General features: G+C 37.5%; 3 protein-coding genes across 8 annotated transcripts in view; 1 reads left to right on the top strand and 2 right to left on the bottom strand.

The window, feature by feature from the left end:
- Positions 1 to 12,843, bottom strand: part of LOC100180892 (sodium/myo-inositol cotransporter-like) — a 13,242-nt gene extending 399 nt beyond the window's left edge. The window contains exons 1-16 of one of the 2 annotated variants that reach the window (XR_003396215.1): positions 12,706 to 12,843; positions 7,926 to 8,001; positions 6,838 to 6,936; positions 6,360 to 6,431; positions 5,620 to 5,784; positions 4,986 to 5,090; positions 4,321 to 4,426; positions 3,958 to 4,038; positions 3,440 to 3,594; positions 3,173 to 3,256; positions 2,780 to 2,915; positions 2,180 to 2,287; positions 1,528 to 1,665; positions 890 to 1,102; positions 501 to 586; positions 265 to 332 (exon numbers count right to left, since the gene is read on the bottom strand). Coding sequence is in view for 1 of the 2 variants with exons in the window: in XM_026836037.1 (XP_026691838.1) it covers positions 1,676 to 1,695; positions 2,180 to 2,287; positions 2,780 to 2,915; positions 3,173 to 3,256; positions 3,440 to 3,594; positions 3,958 to 4,038; positions 4,321 to 4,426; positions 4,986 to 5,090; positions 5,620 to 5,784; positions 6,360 to 6,431; positions 6,838 to 6,906 (1,101 nt within the window). In the remaining variant the exon portion in view is untranslated. Of the gene's footprint in view, positions 1 to 264; positions 333 to 500; positions 587 to 889; positions 1,103 to 1,527; positions 1,696 to 2,179; positions 2,288 to 2,779; positions 2,916 to 3,172; positions 3,257 to 3,439; positions 3,595 to 3,957; positions 4,039 to 4,320; positions 4,427 to 4,985; positions 5,091 to 5,619; positions 5,785 to 6,359; positions 6,432 to 6,837; positions 6,937 to 7,925; positions 8,002 to 12,705 lie in introns of those variants that run through there. The other variant, XM_026836037.1, reaches the window with a different exon arrangement.
- On the top strand, positions 9,066 to 17,725 carry LOC100174990 (glial fibrillary acidic protein). 4 transcript variants are annotated; one of them, XM_002119077.5, is made up of 14 exons: positions 9,066 to 9,146; positions 9,810 to 9,960; positions 10,058 to 10,343; positions 10,633 to 10,739; positions 11,035 to 11,130; positions 11,416 to 11,572; positions 13,335 to 13,493; positions 13,866 to 13,991; positions 14,344 to 14,433; positions 15,281 to 15,411; positions 15,649 to 15,672; positions 16,199 to 16,266; positions 16,856 to 16,971; positions 17,276 to 17,725. In XM_002119077.5, exons 2-14 carry the CDS (start codon positions 9,821 to 9,823, stop codon positions 17,348 to 17,350), a joined length of 1,575 nt encoding a protein of 524 aa, XP_002119113.2. In that variant the 5' UTR covers positions 9,066 to 9,146; positions 9,810 to 9,820; the 3' UTR covers positions 17,351 to 17,725. The 4 variants fall into 4 exon arrangements, with proteins under 4 accessions (XP_002119113.2, XP_026691835.1, XP_026691837.1 ...); XM_026836034.1 differs by having other exon boundaries at positions 9,084 to 9,146; positions 16,859 to 16,971; XM_026836036.1 differs by lacking the exon at positions 15,649 to 15,672 and having other exon boundaries at positions 9,084 to 9,146; positions 16,859 to 16,971.
- Positions 17,726 to 21,817: 4,092 nt separating this feature from the next.
- The window catches only part of LOC100180415 (WW domain-containing adapter protein with coiled-coil homolog), an 8,877-nt gene continuing 6,969 nt past the window's right edge, over positions 21,818 to 23,725 (bottom strand). For both annotated transcript variants that reach the window (XM_009861236.3, XM_026836040.1), the window contains exon 15: positions 21,818 to 22,328. In XM_009861236.3, the coding sequence (XP_009859538.1) occupies positions 22,259 to 22,328 (70 nt within the window). In that variant the 3' untranslated portion in view covers positions 21,818 to 22,258. The remainder of the gene's footprint in view (positions 22,329 to 23,725) is intronic.

The raw sequence follows: 23,725 nt of genomic DNA, 5'->3' as shown, positions 1-23,725 counted from the left end.
CACCCACTAAGTAACGTACATGGTAACTCGTAAGCTGGCACGAGGTGCTAAACTGTGTGATAACGACTGTCGTTTTCCGGCCACGCGAGGATAAAGTAAGTTACATTCATTCATTCATTTATTCAATAAAAGGAACATAACAGTGCAATATTAAAAGGAAAGTGACGTCATAATTAAAACAAATAAATTGACAGTTTGTACAGATAAGAATAATAAAAAGAACAACATATAAACCTCATATAAAATATACAACCCATATATTACCATTGCTTTTTATTGTTTCCACATTTTGGGGATTTCCCTTACACTCTATGACATCATCATCGCAATCACTGAAAACAAAAAAAAATGATAAAAAATGAAAGTAACATATGTGGTATTTGGTAAGCTGACACAAGGTATATGAAACACGTGTTGTAGCGTCCTGACTCCTGTGTTATATCTTTTGTAACAGCCCTATCATGTGAGGATAAATAAGTTACATACACTCAACCCAATACCTTTGATCTGAATTCATTTTTTGCAACTCAGTTTCATGGGAGATATTTTCCTCGTTGTTTCTCGTCCAGTAAGTAAGTGGAGCAATCTAATGAGAAAAAGATTTAATGAAAAAAGCTTTGATAGAATATATGTTCCCATTAAATTTATTGGAAATTGATCAAACATAGACAAATTTAAAGGTTTTACTTGCATTTTAAAAAATTCTAGTGTTGTTTTTTTAAATTATTTTGTTTAACAAATTTTTTAAAAACCTTTCATTTTAAGGTGTAAGATGCGGCTGGAATTATATTCGACTAACTAGTATGTAATAACCTTATTTTATTGTTTATTTGTACAGATACTCTTAACAGTTAACAGTGGGGATATAAACAGATTTCAAACAACTTACATTGTTAGTTGTTGGTTCTGTGAAGCAGCTTACAACAATAGCAACCACCAGTGAAGTAAAGAACAGAACGGCCGCATAATACATATAATGCATGCTTGTTATAAGGTAGGGTCTTGTGTCTGCTTCACCACATCTTGGGGGTTGAAACACAAAGATCGTGATCAAACGTGCGAGACCGAGCAAACTTCCAACTAACCCCCCATAGAAAGCTCCCTGGTGCAACAACAAAAAACTTGGTATAACAGTTACTGGGTTTGAACAACTGCTACGGGTAGCACTGGTGGCATCAAGTGTAAAACTCAATATACCTTAGTCGGGAAACGATGATTCTAACCAGCGCCAGTCAACAAAAGTACAAAACAAACTCAATTTGGAATAGAATAACAAATAAACCAGTCAGCTACATGTAAATATGCTTTTAACTGTAAGCGTGTTTTAATAACTGTAGTTTTGTCGCTATATCCTGTCTTTGCGTTTAAAATATTTCCAAATCTTAAAAGGTATTGTTATTCACAAATAAAAGGTATTGTTATTAATAATAAACTAAACATGTAAAACTTAAAAATTCAGTGAACAAAAAATGTACAAAATCCTTACAGAAGTGAGCTAGTGTTTTTTGAACCACTTTATTTACAAACCTTTTCATTACATTTTCCCCAAAGCACCGCAACGACAAAGATAGCTGCTATTGGTGGTGATATATAGTTGGTGACTTCTTGTATGTAGAAGTAAAGTTGGCCGTTTGGAATTGAAGGATAATGGGAACCCAAGCAATACTGATGCCAATCATGACAATGATGAATAATCCAAGATGAAATATACAGTATTTGGTGTAACAAGTTTATCAGGAATATTATGTATGGACGCCCAATAGGTGTATGCATTCCCAGGAGATACACCATTGTGAGTGTATAGGTCCCAGGAGATACACCATTGTGAGTGTATAGGTGTTCTTGTGCAAGACAGTTAACCACAATTGCTCCAACCCAATGGTCACTAATTAGTTGTCTAGACACTCACAAAGTTACAAACCTTATTATAATTCGTGAGTTTTAGTTAGAGTTAGACATGTAATATGCTATCCTGAAAAGTATTTAATATTTGTGTAAGCCAGGGTAGGCAGGTTTTGGCTTAAAAGATAAGAAGATATATTGAAAAAAAACACAAACTGTAAAAGTTACATACCTGGTAACACGTAAGCGGGCAAAAGGTGTATGAAACAGAACACCCGTGTTATAACGACTATCGTTGCCCCGCCACCCGAGGATAAATAAGTTACATTTACTTTACCTGACGGTAATATCCCAAGCACAATTTTAGGAAATGCAAGATTAGAACATTCAACGTTACTTTCACAAACCTTCATACAGTGTTCACCAGGTACACAGGATAAATCATCTGTGTATAAAATATTAAGTTTTTATCTTAACATAATTTTATTTAAACCATTTATGTAGAATTTACAATGAATGTTTGTCACGCTATTTCAACCACGTGGTTGATATAAGTTATTTAAATAGTTATCCATACATGATTCTTTTACAAATAATTAACAAACAAAGTTACAAACGTAATAACTTGTAACAAACATGAGGTGTATGGAACAGAACACCTATGATATAACAACTGTCGATTGACTCGTTTCCCAGCCATGTGAGAATAAATAAATCACATACGTGGTAACTTGTAACAAACAAGAGGTGTATGAAACATAACACCCGTGATATAACAAATGTCGTTGCCCGCCAAGTGAGGGTAAATAAGTTACATATGTGGTAACTGGTAAGCGGGCACGAGGTGTATGGAACAGAACACCTATGTTATAACTGTCGTTGCCCCGCCACACGAAAACAGGGAAGTTATATTTACTTATTTCTTATTATTTCTCACCTGTATATAAGATCCTAGCAATTAAACCAGGAACCAACATGAAGAAAACACTCAATGTTTTTAACAAAGCAGCCAAGATTGTCCCACCTTGGGCGTGAGATAAGTTCCTGGCTGCCAGTGTTCTCTGGACTATAACCTATGGTGGGTGATGCAATTATATTCAAAGAAATTCACAAAATACCGCAACACTGGATTTGGGTTAATGAGCAACTTGCATTTAAATATCATAATGTTCAATGTTCTATATGGGTGAGGTCTTACTTTCAACAGTAAGGAACTTCACCTGGGGATTTATACCAACTGTAACCTATTACAGCCTAAGCATCAGAAAAGAACAGCTGTAGCTTCAAGCAATCCTGCATTTTGAGGCCTGATAATAAATAATAAAATCACCTGATCTGCGCACCAGTACCATACAGAGGAAGGAGTTTGCCCAAATATAAAACCAAGCAGTGGAACATTATCATCATTAATCCCCTGGAATGAAACAATATATTGTTAAGGCTATAACCTTTACAACATGTATAGCTAGTATTTACTTCTTTGCAACCTAAATACAAAGCAACTGTAGCTTTGTAGGGCCTTGATGCATGCAGGTGATCTGGAATGTAGGCATAGATGGCCCAGTACCCAAAAACCAAGGAAAAATTGACTACTTACTCTTAAAAGTTTGAATGCTTGTGGGTTTGGGTATCTTATGCATTCATTTGTTGAGTTGATGGTAATGTTGTAGACAGCTTCAATGCGTGTAAGGTTGGGTGATGACATCATGTATTTATCCTTCATACTTTGGTAGCCTCCAACTTGTAAAAAACCTAAACAACATAACTGTTTATCAGATATAAATATTAGAAGTGGTCTGCTATGTTTGACACCGTGGTTCGGTCTTCAGAGTGGCTCTAAACCAGGACCGGGTTCAAGGCTCAAACTACATTAAAATATTTACTATAAAAATCAAAAAAAATATTAACCCACATCCACAAAGTTACATGTCTGGTAACTCGTCAGCCAGCACAAGGTGTATGGAACAGTCTGTTTATTCATTCCATATAAAACTCGGTATGATTATTATCACAGGCTAGAATTAATACTATATTGAAAAAATGAGGCGCCTCCATAAACATTATCCAATACCAGCTCATACATCTTAAAGCTTTTATAAAAACATTAATAAATACCTTGTGCAGTTAATACAACGGATCCAACCAGCATGAGAACAGCTTGGAAAGAATCAGTATACATCACAACTGTAAGACCCCCTGAAAATAAATATAATCAAAGACATTTAATTGAAGAAACAGGAAAATATATTTAAAACCATATGCAGTCCTATATGACCTAAACAGATGAATGCTAAAGCCAATTGATTTTTAAAGCCTAATGTATAAACACCATGTTTATTGTGGGGATATCTGCACATTGGTAAAACACATTCCTAATCAAATATTAAAGTAAACTCTTTCACTGGGATTAAGTTTTGTTGTATGTTAGATATCATAAATCGAAAGCTGTATCATGCACCATCTATGTAAGAATATTACCTGTTACTGTCAACACCCCTGTTATACAAATTAACAGGGTGATAGAAATATAAAGATTCCAACCCATCGACTCTTGAATGAATAAAGCACCAGCATATAAGTTGACCTAAAATAAATAAACATCATGGTTGTCAAGTTATAACATGGATGTCTTCTTATACACCAGACACACATGGTGTATTTATACACCTCATGCTCACTGTCGAGTTATAACATGGATGTATTCTTATACACCAGACACACATGGTGTATTTATACACCTCATGCTCACTGTCAAGTTATAACATGGATGTCTTCTTATACACCAGACACACATGGTGTATTTATACACCTCATGTTCACTGTCGAGTTATAACAGGGGTGTCTTCTCATACACCAGACACACATGGTGTATTTATACACCTCATGCTCACTGTCAAGTTATAACATGGATGTCTTCTTATACACCAGACACACATGGTGTATTTATACACCTCAGGCTCACTGTCGAGTTATAACATGGGTGTCTTCTCATACAACAGACACACATGGTGCATTCATACACCTCATGCTCACTGTCAAGTTATAACATGGGTGTCTTCTAATACACCAGACTCACATGGTGAATATACATCTAATGCTTGTTATACCATTCAGATACAAGCAGCCCTAGCCATACAACTCACCGATAACTTAGTGAGACAATACAACACAAGACTTAGCACCGCCAGATAAATACGAAGTCGTTTTCCACCGAATCGTTTCTCGAGGTACTCGGGCATCGTGGAGGTCTGTAAAACATGTATGTTTTTTTTGTGCATTTGAAACTTGGGGCATATTTATCTTTACAATACAGATTTGTGTTTGCGTGTGAAAAAAAAACAGTGTTAATATTTATGCAAAAAAACATTACACAACTATTTTATTAAGCGACAAAAAAGCAAAATTATTTGAAATTACGTAATGAAACATCCCCACATTTTGGCGGGAAATTATAGTCACAACGTTTGAAGCAGTTAAGAATATTTTTAATTGGGGCGTTTAAAACCTAAAGTGTTTCTCTGCCTTTCGCTGATAATAAAATTAATTTGAATTCAAGTGAGCAGTCCTTAGGAAAATGGCAGCATAAACGAGTGCTATTTCGTAGGTAATTGTTGGATTGTATGCTGGGCAATTTATACAACCCATTACTGATTATTGCCCAAGACCAAGCTCCCGCAATAGTATAGCAGCGTCGACCCTCGAACAACTCTGGCTACAAGCATGGGGGCTATCTCCTTTGCCACAGCGTTAGTTTATTTACTTTCAAGTCTCACTTACCTTCGATGCGATATACACAGGAACGAACACCCATCCCAACAGCTGGAGGAGAAAAAGTGGATTCAAAGCCAAAGAAGCCGCTCCTATCCCATTAAGAGCACCAGATCCAGCGAGGCCGATGAAATGCTCGCTACCTACGTTGCTGACGAAAAGGGAAGTCCCCACCTATGTGAATAGACAATGGTCATTCGTACATTACACTCCTTCCAAGTCAATATCAAAGGCTTATATCTGAAACTTGTAAACACCAACCAAGAGTGCGGAGAGTTGTTACAGGCAAGTATGGTAGTAAGTTGCGGTGGTATAATGTTTAAATCGTTATGTGAGGGAAACCAAAGGGTTCCATGTGCGCGTGTTAAACCATACGCGGTGACTTCATAGGCCTATCGTGTTCACTGTCTAGTTATAACATAGGTCTTCTTAAATAGACTTTGCGCTTGCTACTCTATTAGTATACTTTAAATTTTATGTGAAAACCAACGGTTTATTACACAGGCGTTACTTGCATAACTTACATGGTGGCTTTATATACCTTATGCTTGAAATGTTTATCAAGATATTGGAACGGAGTTTATATGGGTGTCAGCTAAAATACAACATTTTTTGGTGCTCATACTGCAGTGATTTATAAACTATAGAAGCGAGGTCCAACAGTGAGACAATAATTCGTAATCTATATTTGCGAGGTCAACGGGCATGATCAAACACCCATTATACCGGTACCACAAATGCAATCTTACCAAGAACCAAATAATGTTTCGTCCGGCCAAGAAATATCCCTGGATTGTTGTTCGTTTTGATCTGCAGCTCGCCTATATAACAAACTCTGGATGTAAGTAAAATTTATTTCCTGATAAATAACGTAAATTTTATTCAGTGCAAGGCCTCGAACCCGTATCATCCGGTCTTAAGCGCTCCAACAACTGTGCCGAGCCTCCGGACACTTATTAAAAATACTTGGATCTCTCATAAAAATATGATACGCAGTAATATTGTGCAATAAAAAGGAACAATATATAGTAGGGTGGGGGAAGATGGGACACCTTTTCATTTTATTTTCTCCTCCCATTTGGTCGTAAACAAAGAAAATGCAAAGATTTATAAAACCATACCCTTATGACTCCCATAGTCCGTTATTTTTTATTTAAAACACGATTAAGATATTTGGATATTATGTCCTAAAGGCGTCCCATCTTCCCCCACCCTACTATAACTTACCAATATTCCAACTGCGAGTATGATTGCAAAATAGACAAGTACGACGATCATATCCACAGTGTTTAGCATTCTTACGTTTAATATTCTTTACCTTTCTATCTGAAATTAAATTAACAATTAACCGGTAATAGAATACAGAAAGTTTAATTATATTATCTTGTCCCATTTAGTAGAAAAAAAAGAATGTTTACAGAACTAAATAACCGTATTCCCACGATTCTAAACCGAACTAGCGTATAACAGGAAACACAAGTCGAAGTAATCATGACCACATATACGTAATATTATATGCAATACAAATGTGTATAATATAGATACCTAAACACACTGCAGTAAAAAATGCAATAATAGATCGGGGTTACGCGTGTTGGAGACGTGAAACAAAAAATGTCCTCTTAGAGCCAAAGACACTTTTTACATAACGTTAATTTTAAAGCTTTTAGGCATTTTTACACGTCTCAAGTTGCAGTAACGAAAACTACTTCGTTCTAATTTAACATAAAAAAATTATAATATAGTTCTATGGGGTAAGATGGGACACCTTTAGCACGTAATATGCAAATATCCTGGTCGTGTTTTAAACAATTAACAACGGTCTATGGAAGTCGTAAGGATACGGTTTTATAATTCTCTTAGTTTATACTACCAACTGGGACGATAAAATAGAATGAAAAAGTGTCCCATTTCCACCCACTCCACTATAACAATACGACTTTATTATACAACAGTGGAGCTTTTGAGCTGTGTTTCCGTGATTTGTCGCTGATATTGTTTCAGTTTAAATCCTAATGTTAGTAAACCCCAATATATACAGTAGGGTGGGGAAGATTGGACACCTTTTACCTCTATTTTCTCGCCCCGTTTAGTAGTAAACAAAGAACTTTCAAGAAATTATAAAACTACGTGCCCATGACTCCCATTGACCGTCAGTAATTGTTTAAAACACGATCAGAATATTTAGATATTATGTGCTAAAAGTGTCCCATCTTCCTATTACGATATAACCGCCAGATCTTATAGACAAATGGGTTTACTTGAAAAAGGAAAAGCCAAATATCCGTATTGGTGAACAGTCAGCCCTTACTCACTGAAGTAAATCTATATTTCTTCAAATGACTGTTCCATTCAAAACACGCGTTACCTTGCGTATGTTCTTACTTGTCGCTGAAATAAAGTATTAACAATTAACCGGTAATAGAATATAAAAAGTTCCATTTTCTTTTCTTGTCCAATTTGTCAGAAAACAAAGAATATTTACAGAAGTACATAACCGTATTCCCCTTATTTTACAGATTTACACCCATATCGTTTGTGGTGGAAGCCTAAGCTTTCATTGCCGCAGTTGGGCAGAAGTAATTTACGTTTTTTTTTATTGGCGCAAATGATTATGAATTGAATATTAATTGGTGGTTTTAGCGCTACATGTATAAACGTTTTAATAATACATTTCATACACCTCGTGCCCGCTTACGAGTTACCACGTATGTAACTTTGTGGGTGATTTTATATATGGCTCAAAATTGTAACAAACCATCAGTGCTGACCACCTGGTTGGAGCAATGACCGTTACGTTTTTTGCTTCGCCCAAAGAAATAAATATCATTTACAATGGCAGCAGCATCGAGCCTCGAACCCAATATCCTGCGTTACAGCGCCAAGCGTTATATTTATTTCCGTTTCTCTCCAGTTGTTTTTGGACGTTTGTTTTTACCAGTAGCGTGTTTGATGCAACAAAACATTTGTTCTATTTTAAACTCTTATTGTTGACAGTTACAATCGTAATTGTTACGTCACATATCGTTTTGTATCCAATAGTAATCGTTGTAAAACTAGAACGAAAACGATTATGACGTGAAAGTCATGCTCAGTAAAGAAACTTCCATTCTTACGTCATAGTAGCAGACAGCTGCCGTCTTTATGATTTCACAACTCCCAGGCGACTGTTCGGTAGCGCCAACATGCGGTTTTAAAACAATAAATGAAACCTGGAAATCTTAAATTAATATTCCAGAATCGAATACAGATATCGCATTCTGCATCGATATTGACACCTATTGTTGAATAAACAATAAATTTAAATAACCGCGGAGTTCTAGAACTTATGACAATACCACAGATCGTCAATTAAGTAGACTAGACCGTTTCATCGCCCTGTGACGTCACAGAAGCTGTCATTCGCTTATCGCGTCCATAAATAGGCCTTGCATCGATGCTAATTCGAAAAGGAAGAAGTTTAGAAGACCACAAGCCTTATAAAAGCAACAGGGCTGTCTAAGTTAAGTATTCCTGGTTGGTGAAGTTATAACAAGGTAAGAGTTTGTGTTTGTTGCTATAAAATTACCAGCCCATTCTACTTTTATAAAGCTATATATGATTGTAGGTTGTGATTGGGCTCAAACAGTCTCTAGAAGCATTCATTAATTAACAATATTATTGAACTTATTTAATGTTTTGTGTAATGTTATGTTTAATACGGGGGTAGCAATGTTTTACAACAGAGACATTGAGTTCTTATGAAAGGTCTGTTAAAGTATATGCCGCAAAACTTTCACTAATTTAAAAAATAATTTATGAAAAAGTGTAGACAGTGGTGGTGCGAAATATAAGATTTATTTATTTTGGTACACCAGTCTTTTAGCATAACGATTAAAACATTAAGCTTATAGTGTTCGTTTATTTATGACCGGGTGTTACTGTCATGTATTACAGCGCTATAAAATTTAAACACAGCCAATTTAAACGCTGTTTTGGTTGAGAAGCTGTTATAAAATATTTTGTTAAAGTAGTATCTCTTGGCTGTGTGAGAGGTTATCTGTTTAGAAATTAAAAGTATTATAGGATACTTATAAAAATACAGGTTTGGTAGCAGGTATACAGGAAAAAATAATTTGCTAAAGTTTTTGAATATTGTCCGTATAATAGTTGATGTCTGTAAATATAACTAAGTTAATAAAAATTTAAACCAAATTAAGATAACCTCAAGATGGCGCAAAGGAGCAGCAGAAAAACGACAGAAGAACGTAGCTCAAGCTACAAACGACACTTTGGTGAAGGCCCGGCCAGATTCACTTATTCAAGCAAGTCATCTCCCGGCCGATCCCAGTCCGCAACACGATCGTACAGGTGAAATACTGTAGAGTGTTAGTGTTTAGTGTTGGTAGGTTTGGTCATTTATAAACTATTGGGTAGAAACAAGGGTTTTACAAGTAACGTGTTCCAGGTACTCAAGCAGCAGCGGTGGCGGTGGCGGAGCTGCTATGGCCGGTGGTGCCATGGGCGGCGGTATGGGCATGGGTGCTGGCATGGGCATGGGAGGAGGCATGGGCGCTTCTATGGGTGGCGAAAGGATCAGAATGACCCGAGCAGCACCAGTGAGCAGTGGAATCTCAATGCGAGACATCAACTTAATGTCGGATGCTCTGGGACCAGATTTCGAGAGGATGAGGATCAACGAAAAAGAAGAACTCCAAGTCCTTAATACCAGATTCGCTGGTTACATCCAAAAGGTAATGACGTGGCAATAGATATTGTGATCTACAAGAACGGTTGCTACTAAACAATCAGAACGCCGTTTTTTTCAGTACGTTATTTGGATTTATATGATCTTCGAAGTTTCTTATTTAGCCCGAGTAAAACATCTTGCTTCCATTATGTGTCTCACTGAAGACCTCGTCCTTATGAATATAGTTTCATTAAAAAGTGTCTATAAACTGCCTCAGTTGGAAAATGCCTAAAATTTTATGTTTTTGGGCGATTAGAATATACTCCAAGCAATAAGTTTCCTAAACACCCCAGGTTCGAGCACTTGAACAAGCCAACAAGATCTTGGAAGTTCAACTTGAACAACTAAGCGCCCAACAACCCGGTCGTGTTGCTGATATGTACGAAGATGAATTGGCAAGGTACATTTGCTAATTCATCTATGTGGGTTGAGATTGGATTATTTAGGTTTCCTCAAAGCTATTTGTGTTGCTTGTTTATTCTCGCGTCAAAAAGTAACTAAAAATTTATAGCACCTGCGCCTCGTGCCCGCTTGTGAGTTTAAAGACTATTGCTCCAACTTAGTGGGCAATAATAGGTTGGTTATGCTGTTAGCTTCAGAAAAACAATTATCAAGCGCTACTCACTTTGTTTACTTGTATTTTTAGGTATTTTCGCCTTAAATCTTACGTTAATTCATTTTTTCGTCACTTTCAGACTCCGTCGAGAAGTCGACCAGATCACCAAGGAAAAGGCGAACATCCTGATGCAGTTGGAAAACGCAGCATTGGAAGCAAACAATTGGAAAGACAAGTAAGATAGTTATAACTTGACTATCAAATATAGTGAAACTGTCTACTGATACATATACAAAAGAAAATGAAAACAATTTAAATAAAATATATTGCTTTATACCAAAACAAAACCAGGCGAACTTGGAAGACTTACGGTTATACCTTCAATATGTGATGTATTGTATAGAAGTATAGCACTTTGAAATATATATCGTCATCCAGCTTAGGCGCATTGTAAATAAGTAGAAGTTATTCATGTATTTGTTAATCTAGCAACTGTCACCCTACTTTCGCTCAACCGCAGATACGAAGAAGAAGCAATCAGCAAACGAGAACTCGAAGACGATCTCAACTCCATGCGAAAAGATTGCGATGACGCAACTTTGGTTCGTCTTGACCTTGAACGCAGACTGGAAACACTGCAAGAAGAAATTGAGTTCCTTAAGAGAACTCATGACCAGGTTTGAAAGTTGTTTGGATTTAAACTTTTTTGAATTTATAGTTTTTTTGTGGAAAAGCTGTTTACATTGTTTACACTCTCCCAGCGAAATGTTTTTTGTAGAGACATTTAGACGTCTTATAAGAGCTTCAATAGTGTAAAATACGTTCAGGACACGTAATTAATTAGTAAGGTAAAAACAGAAGAATAGTATGTGTGTCTCCTCTGCAATTTATTACGAAGATAGGATGTTCGAACGTTTTTAGAATTACCAAGAAGAAGTTTGACAGGTTATATCAGCGGTTCGTTTAGTTAAAAGGGATTGCTTATGTATTTAAAGGTGTCGGATTAGTATTGCAAGGACAAATCGCAGTATTGTGTATAGCGGCAAGTTACCATTCTCAGTGTTATAGATGATGAGACAAGTGAGTGTTACATTACAATTCTATAGACATGAAACGAATTGTAACCCAGATTAAAAAATCATGTATTACATACAAAACTTAGATCCCATGTAGCGATATATAACCATACACGGTAGCAACATTGGCGACGTTTAAGGTTTAGTTACAGCAGCAACCGGCGCCCCTGGTACTAAAGTAGACCTGGGAATAGTCCAAGTCAATACACCGCAATGCATCGTATCTACCACACAGTTGCTGCCCAGGTCTTTAAATAAACTGCAGCCTTTCCATTATAAAAATAGGGGTTGCGTCACATATGATGGCAGGCCTGTACGTATCGCAGTCGGCAGTTATAAGCGTTACTATATGAGGGTAATTAGAAAAATTAGAAACAGTTAGAAAATATGATAACAGTTCATTGCGTTTATTGCATTAAGTCACACCTGCTTCAGATAATGTACATTATAAACATTAAATTTTACGACCAAGTCTATGACACAATTTGTATATGCGCATACATACGGGTATAGTAGGCTGGGGGAAGATGGGACACTTTGACACATAATATCCACATATCCTGATCATGTTTTAAACAATTAACAACGGTCTATGGGAGTCGTGGGGATCTGGTTTTATAATTCTTTGAATGTTCTTTGTTTACTACCAAATGGGACAAGAAAATAGAATAAAAAGGTGTCCTATCTTTCCGAATCCTACTATAGGCTACTTAACATAACTAAGTCATGCTTACCTTATGATACGTCATAATGCTCCGCGTAAACTCAAAGTACATCAACTGATATTACTTACTATTTCACACTTAACTACAGCGAACCCTTGAAAATAATCTGAACCTAAACCTCGCAAAACACAATACCAACGATCCGTTTAATACAGAACACACTGATACACTAACACAGTGAACCTGCTACAAGTTTGTATTGCTTCCCTGATTGCCACAGAGCAGGTTCCAAGTTAAACGGCGCTTTGCTGGGAATTATCAACGAGAATCTTGATTAAAATCAACACAGACGTGCCGTGAGCAATAAGGCCTGGGAAACGCTTTTTCGCGTGCGATTATAACCAAATATTACTGGCATTAAAGTTAAATGAATGAATGTCGCTTATATCTGCGCGCATAACCATGTGCATAGATTTCGGGCGAGACTTTTTTCTGTGTGGCTGACAATTTATACCGTCCATTAGTGACCACTGAACTGGAACAATGACTGGTACATGTATTTTCCAGAAACACATTTCCCTTTAACTTTAAAAAGGTAAACATACAAAACGGTAGCAGCATCGGGCCTCGAACCTGTACTACATAATGATACGTGCGCCGACAATAAGATCATTAGCCGTGTCTTCTTCGTCCTCCAGGAAGTTGCTGAGCTCATGGAACAAGTCAGGAAGACGGAGGTAAAGATCGAGATGGCTCCCGGACCTGATCTGGAGGAACTCGTTGAAGACATGAGGAAACAATACGAGAAACTCGCATCCAAGAACCGAGCTGATGCTGAGGAATGGTACACTGAGAAGGTATGGTGTTTGGTGGTGGTACATGTATATAACGCTGTACATGGTATATGGTGGTTTAGGCAGAACAATGCACTTGTGTTGTATGGTGCAGTGAGAAGGTAAGGGGGTTTGGTGGTGTTTTATTTGTATGGTAATGTATAGTCCTACATAGTGTATGGTGTACGTACAGTATAGGATTATAAGTCTTTTATGATTGCAATATTGTGCAGGTGTAAGTAAAGTATGTTGCAAGTACAATACTATACATTGCGTGAAGTAAATATGTAACAAATTTTAGAAAAAATTACCTATAATAGTGAACCTCACTCTTTTACAATACGAATTTTACTTTTATCTGTGATGCAAATGGTTTAACTGTATGTCGTGTTCCAGGTATCCACCCTCCAAGACCAAGCCGTCAAGAACGACGACCTAGTACGTAACGTTCGAAGTGAATTGAGCGAATACAGGAAGAGCGTCCAGACCTTGAATATGGAGATTGACTCATTGAGAGGAACAGTAAGTTTAACATAGGTGTTTAAGTTCGGGATACAAACTTAATAAAGTCGGTGAAATAAACCAATGAATGAATGAATGAATATAACTTAGTTATCCTCATGTGGAAGGAAACAACAGTCGTTTTAACACGAGTTTTTGTTTCATACACCTCGTACCCTCTTACAAGTTACGGCGTATGTAACTTTGTGAGTGTTTGTTTTTCTGTATTGTTAAATTTAGACAACCCATAAGTGACTGCTGGTTGGAGAAACTATCGATTAGTGTCTAACCCAAGAACACATACGGCCACAATACAGGCAGCAACGAGTCTTGAACCCAATAACCCCTGAGCTAACATATTGTGTCCACGCAGAACGACTCCCTTCAACGAGCAATGGGAGAACTTGAAGAGAGGTACAACAGAGATACCTCCGACTACCAAGACACCATTATGAACTTACAGGTGTGTATAAACATGGGGGCTCCATGATACAGATACAATAAGTAGGGGTTAGTGGTAACTTTATAAGATATGATGATTAGGTATAAAGGACAAATGGGGTACTGTATACACCTCATGCTCACTGTCGAGTTGTAACATGGGTGTCTTCTTATACAACAGACACACATGGGGTATTCATACACCTCATGCTCACTGTCGAGTTGTAACATGGGTGTCTTCTTATACAACAGACACACATGGTGTATTCATACACCTCATGCTCACTGTCGAGTTATAACATGTGTGTCTTCTTATACACCAGACCCACATAATGTATTAATACACCTCATTCTCACTGTCGAGTTATAACATGTGTGTCTTCTTATACACTCAGACCCACATAATGTATTAATACACCTCATTCTCACTGTCTAGTTATAACATGGGTGTCTTCTTATACCTCAGACCCACATGATGTATTAATACACCTCATTCTCACTGTCGAGTTATAACATGTGTGTCTTCTTATACCTCAGACCCACATGATGTATTAATACACCTCATTCTCACTATCTAGTTATAACATGGGTGTCTTCTCATACCTCAGACCCACATGATGTATTAATACACCTCATTCTCACTATCGAGTTATAACATGGGTGTCTTCTTATACCTCAGACCCACATGATGTATTAATACACCTCATTCTCACTGTCGAGTTATAACATGGGTGTCTTCTTATACCTCAGACACACATGATGTATTTAAACACCTCATGCCTACTGTCATATAAATACAGTTATATATAAATACGGATCTTACGCATCCATCCTTATTGCTACTTATAACAATGCTCCATAACCTTCAGGCTGAATGCGACGACCTGAAGACACAGATGGCACAACATCTCCGTCAATACCAAGAACTCATGGACGTCAAGATGGCTTTGGACATCGAGATCGCTACTTACAGGAAGCTGTTGGAAGGAGAGGAATCAAGGTAACGGGGACGAAATAATTAATGTCAAAATAAACATCTATGCTCATGTCATCTGTTGTCCAAATGGGATGCCATACAGAAAAACTCTAAGTTAATTATCACCCACAAAGTTAAATACGTGGTAACTAGTAAGCGAGCACGAGGTGCATGAAACAAAACACCCCGTTGCCAAGCCACGTTATAGGATAAATAAATTACATTCATTTATTCATTTATGTCATTTCATCTCATACACAGAGTGGAAGCGATGGAAGGAAACAGGTAATGACGTCATTTCATTTCATTTCAATTCATTCTAGTGAGTACGTACAAGTCCAGGTCACTACGGCTTGTGTACTACACGCTTTAACTCAGTGGTCTTATTAGATAAACATGCTAAATGATCAAACCATTTATCATTCAAGTAACGCATTGGGTACCAACCTATGGTAGGCGTACCACTTGTGGTATATGAAGGTATTCTAGGTGGTACGTGAGTGGCTTATTTAGGTTTACTAATCAGACAAATTAACAGTAAATAAAACGAAAGTAGTGGCCGATACTGTAAAGACACGATTTCACTGTAGCTTTTTGTAAAATATTAGTATGATATATTTGTATAAAAAATGTAAAATACACGTCAGTAGAAATATACACTTTCACCGTGTCCTAAGAACGCGTAATGCAAACTACGGCATCATCATGGACAATTACACGTAAAGCCCCGCATACAAATTAAATAAGTTGCAATTACATGTATATTCATATGTAGGTTACATCTGTTTAAACAAGGTTAATTAAATTACAGGCTTGCTGAACGCCTACGAACCTCGGGCGGCGGTAGCTCCCGTTTCGTCACAACCACATCAAGATCAGGTAAGATTAAAATAACCATCGTCATTATGACGTCATAGTGGTGTGTCTGCCAAAGATCGCGGGACAGCCGGCATCGTCTCTAGGGCGACGATTGTCACGTCATATATGGAAGGCGCGATAACGCGACGGTGGCGATGACATTCGAAACGAATGTTGGAACGATAACGAACCGAAGCAAACAAGACAACTAACGTGTATTACACTGTTAAGTCTATTGGCAGTTTAATATAGGCTGGACTAAGATGGTCTATTTTTTATTATTTAATCGTCCCATTTGGTAGCAAACCAAGACTATTTACAGAATTATATATCTGTATTATAAAACTCCAACAGAGCTTCGTTAATTGCTTAAAACACGATCAGGAAATATGGGATTTGTGTGCTAACGGTATTCATCTTAACTACTATGGTACTCACAGCTAACCAAGTGTATTGTACATAACAATGTTCCTGGCAGCAACAACATAATACTGTGGGGTATAAGATGGATACCGTTAGCTCATAATATAAATTTAGAAATGAGAATGAAAACATGTGTACACTGAACAGTTTATAGTTTGAAGGTAAATTCTAACTGTATTAAACTCAGCAGGAGGATTTTCATCCGGCCGAGGAGGAGCAAGTGACGTCATGGGAAGTGATGACGTAGAAACCGTCACAACAAAAAAAGTTGTTGTCAAGACAATTGAAACAAAGGACGGAAAGGTGAAATGAGATTCCTATGTTTATACGACTAAGACCAGAGCTTGCTAAACAAATGTAAATTCAGATAAAAACCTTTTGAATATGTTTGAACTAAGTGACATGTCACAAGTAATTTCAATTATTGCCTCGACTGCAGCAGCGAATATTTTAATTAAATAAAACAAGTGAAGATTATGCAGGAAAAATGGAGCTTACACACTACCTTTTTACCATTGTGGTTACATGCCGGCACCAACTATTTATTTGAAACTATAGCAATAATATGGAACTTGTGATGACTAACTCGTGATTATTATCACGGCAGGTCGTGAGCCAAACCGAGGACGTTCGTGAGCAATCATCTGGTGATCATGATGACAACGCTCACGCCACCTTGTGAGCAACAATGGCTGTTATTTAAAAAAGTTTATAATCGTTACGTAATCAATTCAATTAAAAAAAGTTTATAATCCCCAGTTATTACGTAATAAAGCCGTTTGTTTGGATTTCGCGTGTACCAAGTATGACGTAATCGCTTTGTTTGTGACGTTGTGACGTGTGATCTAACAGATCTGTATTGTTGACAAAGGTTGCTGCTGTGACGTAATGTGTGACGTCAAATACATGGAAGCTTGGTTTATGAGATAATAGGTGTGGTTTGTGACGTAACAATGGTATAGAGATGACATTACTATCGTACATAACGTCATAATGCGAATGTACACGTAATAAACGGAATGTTTATTCGTCATAATAAACTTTGTTTGTTCAATAATTGCGGTTGTCAAAAGTAATGGAAACAAATAAGCTGGAATTAATTTTAATCGCGGTAAACTTTTAACTCTTAATGTCAAATAAAGGGACATAGTTACGTCAGAATATCACCCTTTATGTCCAAACAATCGATGAAATATTCTAGGAATCTTAAAATTCTAGAATCCAGTGATCGATTCTAACAAACGTATGATTATGACGTCACAATACATTCTTACAATCTCGAAAGTGTTTCGCGATCGCGACTTTCGGACCAATCAGGAATCGCGGATCCCGGAAAACAAACATGTGACGTCACAATGAATCTCGAATAACTTGTTTACCATCTTGTTTGTTACGTCATGGATTAATAACAATGTAAAACAAATTAAACAATCGCTTCCTATTGTTGGATGACAATCAGTTATTCACGAACACAGGTTAATGTCTGTTACGTAATAAATCAATTGTGATCAAACAATGGTGATGGTCATCAAACAATAAGACGCGATCCGTCGCGGTTCGTCGCGTTCCGGAATAAAAACTCGTCCCACGGCGATTTTCCAAGTGTATCAACCGCTGTAATCGCGTCCAAAACAACGCCGTGTATGACGTCATAATGAGCGTAGTGAGGTGCACAGTTACAATTATTACAGAGATTAAGTTACGTAAACAATGAGGTTTCAGAACTGAAAGTTTAAACAAAGGAAAGAATAAGAAAAATGTAGAAAATGACAATATCGGCCATTGTTGTGATCGATTTCAGAATAAAAACTATTTAAATACTCGCTCAAGTTCAAAAATAAACACAAAGGTGATAGAATTTAATTGTTTCTTAAGCCGGTCCCCGAATAGTGTGGTGGGTGGGGTAAGATGGTACCGTTGGCACATACAGCGGTGCGGTTTATAGCTCTCTAAATATTCTTTGTATTTAACCAAATTGGACGATAATAATATGAAAATATGGAGCATCTTAAGGTGGCTGTACACAGTATCCAGCACGCGAAGTCGCTTGCGAAGTCGTATAAACCCATTACCGAGTTCCGCATGCGGCAGCGAAACCCGGACAAAACAGACAAAACGGACGAATTCCGGATACTGTGAGCAGCCACCTTTACCCCACCCTACTATATTTTCGCATTCTACCTTTGTCATCGACAAGGAAAGCAACCATGTTCGATTTCACAACTTAACATTACTGGAGATGGTTTTACAAACAAAGTTAGTTTAATCGGAGTGGTGTAAGGTATTCGTATATGCTTTTGACTTTTACAATAAAAGTCCGGCCTAAAACTACAGCAAGCGAACTATTGTGAAAGTTACCATGCGAGAATTACTATAGAGGCCTGCTGTGTTCAACTTAATGTTCAATACCTAGCCCGTAAGTCTTTGGGGGAACTTTTCTTGGCAATAAAACATTAATGTTGTTAAGTTAAATAGTTTGTTCCTTTGCATTGCTTGTATAGCTTTTAAACTCGTTTATTCATAAGCGTATAACGATTAACGACTATCGCTTTACCGTTACCTCTCGTTTTTACGATGTTGTAAACTACTATCGGCCTTCGTTATCATGACCGAAGAAACAAACTAAAGTTATTCATTCGTTAAATCATGTACTCATGTATTCACTTTACAAAAATAATTCATGTTTTACAGAAGCTCAAAAAAAAATTTTTTCGTTAAAATCACTGGATATTAGAAGTCTATTGTTACGTTTTCGTTCATTATTACGTCACAGATGTCGGAGTTAGCGTGGTCGCGATCCCCAGCGTTCGCGAACAAACCGTCGCGGCCTACAATGACGTCAGTGCCGAACGGATTTAAAATTTTTCTTCAAAGTAAAATTAAAGAAGTATCGTGTTATGACATCATTGAACGAGATCACGTGATTAGGAGGGCACTCGCACTTTGGCGCCTCTGCTGGAGAGATGTTCCGAACGGATGGGAACTTCTAGACGAGCGGATGTGCGTCACAATGGGGGATAATTGGATGACAGAATTCGAAAACCGAACCGGAGAAAACGTTCGATTTTAGCGCCTGCTAGCGGTTCGGAGATCAAACATTTGGAAAGATTTTAGAAGAATTTAGTTCTACTCACATTCTGCAGTATTTTGTTTTTATTTTGCAATCGTTAAGATTTATATATTTAGTTGTTAAATTATACCTCAAATGTGCAGCAAACTTTTACTAACGAAAATTGATGAAGAAGTTTCGGCAAATACTTTGTGTAAAAGTCTTCTAATGTGCCATGTGACGTAAACGCATATGTTTTGTAACCATAAGTCGAATCTCACTTTATAGTGAATATGCATTCACAATCACTTCTACGTGCACATTGGTGCATTTATACGCAGTCTTGCTTAGCAACATGTGTTGCAGTTTTTAACTTGGTTTGCAATTATATATAATACTGTGGGGTAAGATGGATACGTTTGAAAATCCCTTTTAGAGTCGTACGTGACGATACGGTTGTAGAACTTCGTAAAAATTCTTTGTTTACCACCAAGTGGGACAAGAAATGAAAATGACAAATCAACCGTCCAACCCTAACCTACTATTTCTTTGTATAATTTGCGCACTGTCATGTAACAAACCCTGATACACACGTCACAATGTTCCAAGTAAACAGGTTTGTGACGCGTTGTCACTTCATCAATTGGTATCACCTTTCAATTATTACGTCATAGAAAGATATAAAACAATGACGATTGTGGAATAACAATCATTTTAAACAAGCAAGGCGACCAACACGATTACCAAATAGTAAGGACGGAATCTTAGACGTTGTATTATAGCATGATTATAGTAAAGCGCATGCTAACAGTATGATAGGAAAATCCAAAATGTCGGAACTCGCTTGGAAAAACTCCCCGAAATTTGGTCGAAAAGGAACGAAGCCCATGCTCTCTAGCGTCCCTGACGGATTCCGGATGTTTCTTCAAAATAAGATTCTTCCGATCCCAGCCAATCAAGAGAACGAACGAGATCACGTGATACGACGCGCAGTTGCTCTCTACCGCCTCTGTTGGTCAAACGTTCCGGATGGCTGGTCACTCATGGATGAACGGATGAGTGAAACTCTCGGTTCTGATTGGTTGATTTCGTTTGAAGGAAGGAGCGGGGAGAGACTTAGAATGGAGTGACGTCATCAAACTATACAACGTAACACTAACGTCATCAAAACAGTCGCTGCTTCTGCTGCTTAAAACTTCCAAAGCAAGTTTGTCTTGTAATAACGTCATCCAAACGATGATGACGTCGCTAAAACACCCACGTCATCTTACAGCACCGTAACTACATTACAGAATGTAAATATTTCTTGTTTTTCTTCTGCTGTGAGCACCAATAAGGTTAACTTTCACACTTAACCTTTTCCTCTCTGTCTTGCACTGTGTTAAAATAACTGTATTATGGCAGTGTTGCACAACTGTATTATATCAGTGTTGCACAACTGTATTATGGCAGTGTTGCACAACTGTATTATATCAGTGTTGCACAACTGTATTATGGCAGTGTTGCACAACTGTATTATATCAGTGTTGCACAACTGTATTATGCCAGTGTTGCACAACTGTATTATGGCAGTGTTGCACAACTGTATTATGGCAGTGTTGCACAACTGTATTATATCAGTGTTGCACAACTGTATTATATCAGTGTTGCACAACTGTATTATGGCAGTGTTGCACAACTGTATTATGCCAGTGTTGCACAACTGTATTATATCAGTGTTGCACAACTGTATTATGGCAGTGTTGCACAACTGTATTATATCAGTGTTGCACAACTGTATTATGGCAGTGTTGCACAACTGTATTCTGTCACTGTTACACAACTCCAATTTACTGTTGACCATTGTCATAAAACTTTCCTGAAGACGACAGAAATTTTGTCATAAAATGCAAAGGAAGCAGGGATAGTTAGACACACAATCCCAAAGAAAAAAAATTATTGGTTCCTAATGTTAACTGATCGACTGCCAACCCAGGACTGTCCCGTCCACTGGCCGGGTTTGTCATCGAAACTGTGGTATATATGGGGCCCTATGCATCTTTAAGACAACTGACTACTGCCTGAACAAAATCCTTTATCAAATGGGGAATCCCCCAACCATTTTTCATAAATACATTTATTGGAATGCAGTTCCAAATTAGGGAAAGCACCTCATGGGTGGCAAGTAAATTAAACTTCAATTGATTTTAAACAAAATAACGACAACAATAACAACAGTGCACATAAGGCCAACAATGGCCCTACAAACTAAGTTAATTTATTAAAATGGTTCCCTTTTTGTAAAGGCAAGCCTACATTGTATATGTTGTAATTGAACCCGCTGTGTATTTGTATGATTGTTACGTCATAACACAAGAACAAACGCAATTCTTTGGAACCGTTCGTGCATAGCTAATCTCATCACTAGAGGCGCTAGAACACCTGGAACCTCCTGCGCAGTTTAACTGTGATATCAGAGAACCGACTATGACATCATGAAGCTTGATTCTTTAAAATGTATGATATCATTATGACATCATCATGTTACTATGACATCACACTTCAAGTGAATGGAGTCGTCGTGGTGGAATTTTTCTCTAAATCACTGATTTGTTGACGAAGGTATAAGATTCTGGTGAAACAAATAAAATATCATGACATAACAATAAACTGGCGCAGTGGGGTCTAGAATTATATGGTAGCACCCTGGGTGTTGGGGTAATATATCTACATCCCAGGTCTCAGGTGTGCCTCACTGAAGACCTCACCCTTATAGAATAGAATCTCTATTATCGAGTGTATATAAACTGCCTTAGTGGGGTCTAGATGGTAGCACCCTGGGTGTTGGGGTAATAGACCTACACCCCATGTCTCAGGTGTGCCTCACTGAAGACCTCACCCTTATATAATAGAATCTCTATTATTGAGTGTCTATAAACCGCCTTAGTGGGTCTAGATGGTAACACGCTGGGTGTTGGAGTAATAGACTGACATCCCAGGTCTGACGTGTACCACACAGTATAACGTACACACAGTACAGGTATAATTTCGTATAAATACATTAATGTATAAAACATTGGTCCCATAGTGCCTAAAGGTTGGAACTCCAGGTATAGATGGCGGAAGTAGGTAGTTGGACAATACTTACACACGCAACATAGCCATACTTAAGTATAGCAGGGTAGGGGAAGATGAGACACCTATTCATTTTATTTTCTCGTCCCATTTAGTAGAAAACAAAGTAAATTCAAAGAATTATGAAACCAATTCATCACGACTCCCGTTGATCCTTGGTAATTGTTTAAAACAAGACCAGGATATTTGTGTTCTATGTGCTAAAGGTGTCCCATCTTCCCCACCCTACTATATATATCACATTTGTACACAAGCATGGGCGCCGTTTTATATGGTGCAGACGAGGCCGGCCTACTCTGGATATTATGCAGACGGTGCAGCACCTGCTGCGTATAACTGCATTTTATTAATAAAACCCGTTTAAAATTAAAGAACTAGTCGTTTTAAGCCCGCAAATAGCTAAAGAACTATATATTCAAACGTTCTGAGTTATTACGCCATCGATTGGCGTAACAACGATCATTTTCTGTAATGTTTTTCTCAACCACGCGTCTACGCATAACGCTTTGTTACGACATAGTAGCGATTCACACGCTGATTATTTGCGTCATATTATTATTTGATGCGTCGATTATTGACGTCATAATACGGTTTGACGCGTTCATTATTAGCAATCCAAGAGAAAGCAAACTGAATAGTGTACGTTTACGGTGGAGACTGTTTATTAAAACTTTAACGAAAAGTGAACATACGTTAGTTTTATACTTAAAACAGCTTGCTATGAGTATATGGCTAGCGCCTTTGCAAATACGGTTATACAACGACTGTATTAAAATAAAACAAATAACACATACATTGGTCTGTATTAAACACATTAAAGCTTTAACTTAACGGTTTAATCTTTGTGCGTGGCGGATGTCTTTGGATTCAATTAAGTACTTTACAGCTATCTGC

This window comes from Ciona intestinalis, chromosome 9 (assembly GCF_000224145.3).
Source record: "Ciona intestinalis chromosome 9, KH, whole genome shotgun sequence".
NCBI classification, from domain to species: Eukaryota; Metazoa; Chordata; class Ascidiacea; order Phlebobranchia; family Cionidae; genus Ciona; species Ciona intestinalis.
This window is presented reverse-complemented; position numbering and strand designations above follow the sequence as displayed.